Below are 8,290 nucleotides of genomic sequence, written 5' to 3'. Positions count from 1 at the left end.
GAAGATGGACCCATATTGATATATTTTGGTGGGCGACCTGAATAATCCGTTTGTAGAGATTTGTGGTAGAAGCGGAGGGCTTGGGCCGATAAGAGTCTATATATGTGTGTGTGTATATATATATATATATATATATATATATATATATATATATACTTATGTTCGCTTACCACGTATTATTGAGAGATTTGGGATTTTCGATTAGGGTTTTGGGTGAGAGTTCTTGTAACGCCATTCTTGGTGATTGGTTATGAGATCTCCTTCTGTTATTCTTCTACATAATGAAAAACTTTTTTTCTTCACCCGTGGACGTAGCATACCATGTCAGTGTGTGAACTATGTTAAATCTCTGTGTGTTTTCATTTTTTGATTCATTATTTCATAGTGTTTGTTATAACAATGACGAAGAAGCTGATTAGTTGGTAGACATGTTTACCCAAGGGTTGTTTGCTTCTAGGTTTTGTACTAATTGTACCAAGCTGAGCATAGTGACTTGTATGCTCCAACTTGAGGGGCAGTTTTGTCCTAGCATTTTTTCATTAAGTTTAAGGTTGATTCTTTTTTTAACTCATGTATTTCTATTCCATTTAATAGGGCAAAACAAACCTTCTATAATAAATAAACTGACAACTGCAGTGCTTGTTTGGTGAACCGTGGCCTCATGCTCCATATACATAAAGAAATACTTCACACTTCAATAGTCCATAGTTCATTACATTCAAACTAAAACATATAACCAATAATAGCACTTAATAGCAACCATCATAGTTTATGTAATATGAGGGGAGCTCCATATTGAGGCTGAAGAGTGACAACAGTATGAGGAGCATGTGCATATGAAGGCGATAGCTCAAACCAAAAATTCTGTAGTATCATTGCCATTGTCATCTTTACCTCTAACATTGCAAAGTTCTGACCCATGCATATCCGAGGTCCCCAGCCAAATGGGAAGAATGAAACTACTTGGTTCTTCATTGCCTTCAAAATTCCTTCTGAGAATCTTTCTGGATTGAACTCTTCAGCATCTTCACCCCAAAGTTCACGATCCCTATGAACTACAATTTCAGGCAATGTCAACCAAATTCCCTTAGGGAAAGTGAAGTCTCCCAGCTTCATCTCCTTATAAGTAAATCTACTAAGCATAGTGGCTGCTGGGTATAACCTAAGGACCTCATACAGAACCATTGTCACCTGAAAATGAATTTTGTTATCAGCATTTTGTGGTTGCAGAACATATATTGCCAAAAAAATACTAGCTTGTAAAGTTGAAAAAACAAAAAAAACTCACAATTTTTAGCTGGTTTAATCCATCGAAATTTGGTTTGTCTTTCCCGAAGATTTGCAAAACCTCTTCCCTCGCCCGTGATTGCCATTCTGGATGCATACTCAATACAATCATTGTCCAGGTGAGAAGAACTGCACTAGTCTCTTGTCCAGCGAAGTAAAATAGTTTACACTCTCCCATCACTTCCTCCATACTCAATCCAGCATTTTTAGATTTCCCACTTTCTTTAATTTCTTTAGCATTGGATTCAAGTAGTATTCCCAATAAGTCATCTTTGCTACTCTCTTCCAATACTTCTCTTCCCTTCATTCTCCTGCTGATGATTCTCAGAAGCAATGAGCGCACTTCTGCATCTATTTCCTTCATTCTTCTATTCCTTTGTGTAGGTAAGAACCTGCTATGCATTACCTTGATCAACTCGATGAACTAATGTCGAAAACAAGAACTTTAAATATCCAAAAAAATTAATGAAATCATAGACAACAATCACACAGTGTCACAAAATTTTACTTATATATTTTGGCAGGACTGCCTATGTGACATCTACCTTGCTATCCATAAAGAATAGGTCCTGATCAAACCGATCTTGTTTGTAGTTTTACTTTCCAAGCTACCCATATGCCCTAAAAAGAAAACTTTTCTCAAGGGTTCAGGTTCAGTCCTCAGCCTCTGAAACTCCCTTGAATCATAAGACCTATTGAATAAAATTTAGGTTAAACCATAAGAACTTCTACTGTACCTGGAACCTGGAATGTAAAGGGACCTAGAAGCTTGAATCATAAGAGCAGCCTGTTCCGTTTGGAGTTCAAATATCTTCATTCCTTCTTTGTAGCTGCTACCAAATGCTGCTCGAGAAATCACATCTCCAGTAAGATTTCTCATCTCTGTCCACACATCTATTTCGCACAGACCCTTTGATGCAACTAACTTCTCCCAGTTGGTTACCAGGTCACAGCAACTAGCATGAAATGCAGGAAGCATATGCTTTAAACAAACATCAAAGAAGGAAAAGTGATCAGACAAGTCATGACATTGAAATATAATAAATACTGTCAACGAATGAAAGAGATTAGGAATTCAAATTTTGAAGGGAATGTTAAAAGTGGAAAGCACACCTTTATCTTTTCAATATGGAAGGCTGGGTTGATGATCCTCCTGTGCTTGGCCCAGTCCTCACCTTCACGGCTTGCGACTCCATTTGACAACAACTTGGAATACGGGTTGGTCTTTGGCTTCACGAAATGTCCAAATTTGTTTGACAAGATATCCCTTATTAGAACTGGATCAGTGATATACACTCTAGGGATCGGTCCAAACCATGAAACAAACATTTTCCCTGCACATTTCAAGGCGTGTCAATTCTAGCTAGTTTCATAAGTAAGAATTTAACATGAAAGTTTGGGCTTTTGTTTTCTTGTTTTCGTTAAAGAACAAAAAGCATGCATGCATTTGGTGACGTTCTTGTTCTAAGAGATTGGATATTGTGTAAAATCCGTTCAGTGTTTGAAAGACTATTCTTCATTAGGAAATGGGCAGGTTACCCTTCGAGAAATATTTCTATTTGGGCAGATCCAAAAATAATAAATAAATAAAATAAAATTCCACTTGTCACTCATTCCCATTTTTTATCCTGCATCTCGCCCTTTTTAGACTGATTTTATCACTGGTTCGTTCAAGAAAACAAAAGACACTTATCACCCATTCCCATTTGCTATCATGCCTCTAGCCTTATTAGACTTATTTTCTCTGGTTCACAAGAAACACTTCTCACCCATTATTCTATTTTCGGAGAACAAAAGAGTGCTAAGGCTGCACTCCGAGAAGGTAGCCAAATACATTCTTTATCTCTATATTTACATTACATTCCCTACGAGCAAAGAGTAGGTAGCATTGGTTTCTTTTAACTGGTCACTCTGGGGATGTAAACAGATCAAATTCAGCTTGAATAAGGTAATATCTGTGTTCGAATCCAATTATTAAATACATTATCCCAATTAAAATCCAATTAAATACATTATCCCAATTAAAATCCAATATCATAATTGGATTTCAGATAATATCAGATCTGAATTCAAAGTAATCGATGGATAAAGCTATCCGAAAGTAGTTCGAATATTTGGTATCTGATTAGAATAGCTATAGGTTGTTTAATATAATTAATTATTATTAATGAAGGGATAATGATGTGTTCCCAAAAATTAAATTTTAATCGGATACAAATATTAGATACAAATAATATCCGTCAAATATCTAATTGAATAGGATAAAAAATTGGTATATCCGAATTCAAATATGATTATTAATTGAATCATTCGAATCCAAATTCAAAAAGATTGAATTTAGATGCTCTTAAATGGATACGAGTCGAATTGAATTTTCGACTCTCCATTTACATCTCTAGTCATTCTTGTTCTATTATATGCATCCTTTTTACACCATGACTAATCCTACAATTTTGGCATGCTTTTAAATATGATAAAAAGTAATGATCTCATTCTTTTTGAGTGAGCATTTAATAGGGGCTCATTTGATGTACATCTCCTGTTGGCAAGAAATTAATATTGGATGTCTATTGAAAAAATTCTTCTGTTAAACTTCGTTCAAAATAATATTTAATAAGATGGGTTACACAATGGACAAAAATATAGATTATTTTAAAAGAGAAAAAAGAAACAAAGCAATTCGGTGAATGGTCTATATCAGCCACATCATCATTTGATCTTCTTGAGATATATCATATCATTGGATATTATAGGAAAAAAATGAATTGAAAAGTGGTGGTTACTTTTCATTATTTAAAGGGCAAATTACATTTACAACCTTAGTGTTTGTGGGTAATTATGTTTACACTATCTAAATTTTATTTTTAAATTTATATTTTTTATATTATGAAGTATATAACAACCCTATCCATACTATTAAAATAATAAGATTAAGTAATGACTCACCATGTAGTATATTTTCAGAAGTTTTAGTATTACCCTTCTTTCTTTCAAACCCAACAAAAAAAAAAAAAAAAAGAGAAATTATTCCTATCTTTTATCAAAACAAATACATTTTTGTTTTTTATTTAACAAAAAGAAACCCCTTCATTAAGATTCATTAAGGTAAATATATATTTTTTATATTCTTTATCAAAACATCTTTTTATATTTAAAACTACCGAAATTTTTTGAGTTTTGAAAAGAATTTACTCAACACCATACTTTAAAAAAAAAAGTTTTACTTATATGGATTTTATAATAATTACAAAATCCCAAATTTTGTGATAAATTTTCCTACCCAACTAATATTCTATCACAAAATACCTAAATTACCCTCAAGTCTTTTATATAAAAACTTGTGAGAAGCAGCATTTATCAATTTCTTCAATCTCATGGCAATTCTAGGGCTGACAACATTCTATCTTTTGTAGCTCTCAGTGCTCCTATGATTCACCAATTTCATTATTTGCAATAAAAGACTTGAGGGTAATTTGGATAGTTTATAGTAGAATATTAGTTTGGTAGAAAAAATTATTAAAAATTTTGAGTTTTAATAATTATTTTCAAAATAGAATCCATTTGAGTAAAACAAATTTAAAATTATTTTATTGAGTAAATTTTTTTAAAATCTGACCATTTGGAAAATTTTCAGAATCCAATAAATCCAAAGTTTTATTGTCTCAAGTCAAGAACACCTAAAAGGTGCAATAGGCAGTGCACCGTAGAGTGTTTTTATTGACTCCCAAAGTGTGGTTCACCATCTAGTGCACCTTCATGAAAAGATAAGGACGTTTTTTTGAAGGGGTAATAGGTGTTTCTTAAAATAATTTGTTCACTAATAAATGAGCTGGCGAGAGAATCAGTCTGATTTTTGCAGTTCTATCAAGAAAGCAGGAACCTGATAAAATGATCTGAACGGCAAAAGTCTCTCAAGACCACACCACCCCTATTCTAAGATCCTTTGCTTTTCCATCTCATATCTTCGGTTGGAAACTAGATTTTCGTTTCTCAGCACTGAAACATGTAAAGAATGGTCTCTATCCTTGAGATGAAAGAAGAATGGGAAAGAAAACAATAATACTAATAACGACAAACAGCAAAACATAACAGAGAAAGATCAAGAAGTAGATTAGCTTTGAAGTGTGTACCATAGTTATTGATGGACTGATGAATAAATGGCGTTACACGTGGCAAGATGTTATGAGAGAGATTCATGGGTTTGGATTGAACTTCCTTCACCAGTTTCATCTCTTCTTTGAGAGTGCCGTAAAGGAACTTGTAGGAAGGACCCTTGATGCCTTGCTCCCTTAGATTCTTCTCCAGCTTCTTTGGTCTCCACCATCCCCAGAGCAGCAATTTCCACACGCATGAAACAACAAATATGGAAGCTGTGGCCAAAGCAATAAACACATATTCTCCCATCTATTCTCGGTTTTCTCTCTACCTTTCTCCCCTTCTCTTTCTAAGCTTCTAACGAAGAGAAGGAAAAAATGGGAGTTAGAGAGAGAATCTCTACTTCTCATATTAATAACCTTGATGAGACTGAATTATAAATAATTGAATCAGCATCATGCATGTGATCATGGCTTGTTTTATCATGCATTAACTTCATTTTCAATCAATCAACCATTTTATTTTATTAGTGGGGGTAGGTTTAAATCCTTGTATATTTTATGAATGCAATTGTTACCTCATTTTGGACCCTAGTAATACCAATTAAAGAGAGGAGTTTGAGAATAACCCATATAATTGAGATAAAGATTTTATATTTTGCTCTTCTGCTTCTTCTTCACTCTTTGTCTTTTTCTTTTTACCATTAAGTCCACACAATTGATTGGGCCTAATCTATCCTAACTATATAAAACAAAGGAAGGGATTGATATTGTTTCTAGAAAATTTGTTCGTTTAGGTCACAACCAGCAACTGAGGAGATTTATTAGAAGAGTTGAAGAGAAAACCTTCTGGCCGAAATTACATCGATTATAACAAACACCACGAAATAACGAATCGAAAAAGAAACATAAACGAAAACACACAGATTTAACGTGGTTCATACACCAATATGGTTGCTACGTCCGTGGGCGAAGAAGAAGAAAAAGAGAGCTCACAACCAATCACCAGGAATGACATTACAAGAACTCTTACCTAAAACCCTAATTGAAAATTCCAAATCTCTCAATAATGAGGTCTTTGCAAATAGGTCATTCGGGTCGCCCACCAAAATATGTCGGTGTGGGTCCATCATCCAAATTTGGTACAAGAATTCGAGTCAAAACATAACAACTTCAGAAATGTTTATAAGAGAAGGTGAATCGGACGACTAAATCTTGGACAAACCCAACTTACGAGAGCCACAGACCAAGAAATTCACCAGAAGGTTCACAAGTCGTTTAATAAACAGAAATTGAATAGAAGAGTAAGAAGAAGAGATAGAATTGATTTCCTTAACAAGAGCAGAGGCATGCCAATCTGTTGGAATTTATTAAAATAATTAATAAATTAAATGCCCAAGGGCAACTCTGAAAACTCACAATTTGTCACGTCCTCCCAGCCGGTACCCTATCTGGCATACCCGAGAGTGTGATCCACAGCCCGAAGATCAGGTATCGAGTGATCAACCTCCCACATAAACAATAACATAATCATGAACAATCATAATAAAAGTGCGGAAGATAAACCATAGATCCAATAAAGAAAGAATGAATCATAATGAATCAGAATGATAAATATAATCAGAGTGTCAAACAGATAAGTAAAGTGAGGCAAAATTCCCACTCTACAACCAGCGGAAAAGTAGCTCTAAAAGAATAAACTAGACAAAATCTAATCCCAGTAACAAGTACATTGGGTAACTAAATTGTTCTCCACTTTATAGACAACATCCTTATAAGTGTAAATCTCATAAATGGCACAAGGACGCTTCCACTCAATGGTCGGACTAAGCATCGTACGGAGCATAACCACTCGCGGGATCTTCAGTGTAATTGTGGTAACCGCAATCACCTTCCCGGAGATATGCCTCTTCGCCTTGCGCTTCTTCATAGGGACCGTCATAGTACTCGGGGGCTCCCCGGGATAGTCTAACAAACATTGTACAATAAAGGAATGAGTTTCAAAGAAACTCGGTAAAGGCGATTAAAATCCATAATAACATAAATGGCGAGGATTCCGAACACTCATAAATGCAATATGTTATGAGACAAGCAATAAATGAATGAATCTAACTCTATGTATGCTGGTCTCTATTAGCGGACATGCTTTAAGTCATAGCACCGTACTTCATTAGGAAGGTCCGCTCACATCCTCAACCATTTAAGATATCTTGGATTCTCTCACGGATCATTTCACCGGTCTTGAGCAGCCGATTGGTAATGGGTCCTTCATCCCTCGGGACAAACCATGGCAGGGGGTTAAGTCAACACACTCTCTCACAACCATTTGGTATAAATCTTGGGCGCATGTCGGGGTAAAACCTAGCCAAATGCAAGTCTTCTACTTAGTTACATCAAGTCGAGATCCAGATACGTCCATTCCTCGTCCCCGACGATCCTTTCCGGTATCCTTCACACTAGAGTCCTCATAGTCCCCGACTACGGACTCATCAACCCTATTGGTTATCCACATATGGTAAACGGGAAGCTCTCACGTCCTCTCACGGGTTGGTTACCGGTCTTAAGCGCCCGTGAGCCCAAGTCTAACCATATGCAACCCTACCAATAAATGGCCCCCACAATGTGATTCCTGTCCTCTCACGGGTTGGTTACCGGTCTTAAGCGCCCATGAATCCCCATTGCTACCACGGGTCGTTCGGTCTCAATACCCCTCCGATTAGGGTCTGACATAACAGGACATCCTAGCCAAACACTACTAGACAATCCTAGATATGTCATCCAACAGTTTAGGAAGGTGTCCAGAGGGCATATCCGGAAACATCCCATAATATTCCCGTAGTAGTCCAAGGACAGAAGTGTCAAAAGGACACCTCTCCTTTCCAAACCATACTTAAGCATACACATGCATC

The 8,290-nt window shown here is 35.8% G+C and overlaps 1 protein-coding gene across 1 annotated transcript; it reads right to left on the bottom strand.

Annotated features, from left to right (window-relative positions):
• Positions 1-581: 581 nt before the first annotated feature.
• Positions 582-5,774, bottom strand: LOC149025736 (cytochrome P450 CYP72A219-like). Its single transcript, XM_089143177.1, has 5 exons — positions 5,418-5,774; positions 2,401-2,621; positions 2,025-2,269; positions 1,289-1,679; positions 582-1,191 (listed from the first exon to the last, which is right to left on the bottom strand). Exons 1-5 carry the CDS (start codon positions 5,689-5,691, stop codon positions 763-765), a joined length of 1,560 nt encoding a protein of 519 aa, XP_088999303.1. The 5' UTR covers positions 5,692-5,774; the 3' UTR covers positions 582-762.
• Positions 5,775-8,290: the final 2,516 nt, after the last annotated feature.

This window comes from Hakea prostrata, chromosome 2 (genome assembly GCF_041222555.1).
Source record: "Hakea prostrata isolate BN-2017 chromosome 2, UWA_Hpros_2, whole genome shotgun sequence".
In the NCBI taxonomy this organism is placed as follows: domain Eukaryota; kingdom Viridiplantae; phylum Streptophyta; class Magnoliopsida; order Proteales; family Proteaceae; genus Hakea; species Hakea prostrata.
This window is presented reverse-complemented; position numbering and strand designations above follow the sequence as displayed.

What these genes read in the sequence shown, in the direction of transcription:
- LOC149025736 (XM_089143177.1), bottom strand. Translation starts at nt 5,691, where the DNA reads ATGGGAGAATATGTGTTTATTGCTTTGGCCACAGCTTCCATATTTGTT. An exon ending in TCCATATTGAAAAGATAAAG is followed by an intron (nt 2,270 to 2,400) that starts GTGTGCTTTCCA and finishes GTTTGTTTAAAG; the next exon opens with CATATGCTTCCTGCATTTCA. An exon ending in GATTAAACCAGCTAAAAATT is followed by an intron (nt 1,192 to 1,288) that starts GTGAGTTTTTTT and finishes ATTCATTTTCAG; the next exon opens with GTGACAATGGTTCTGTATGA.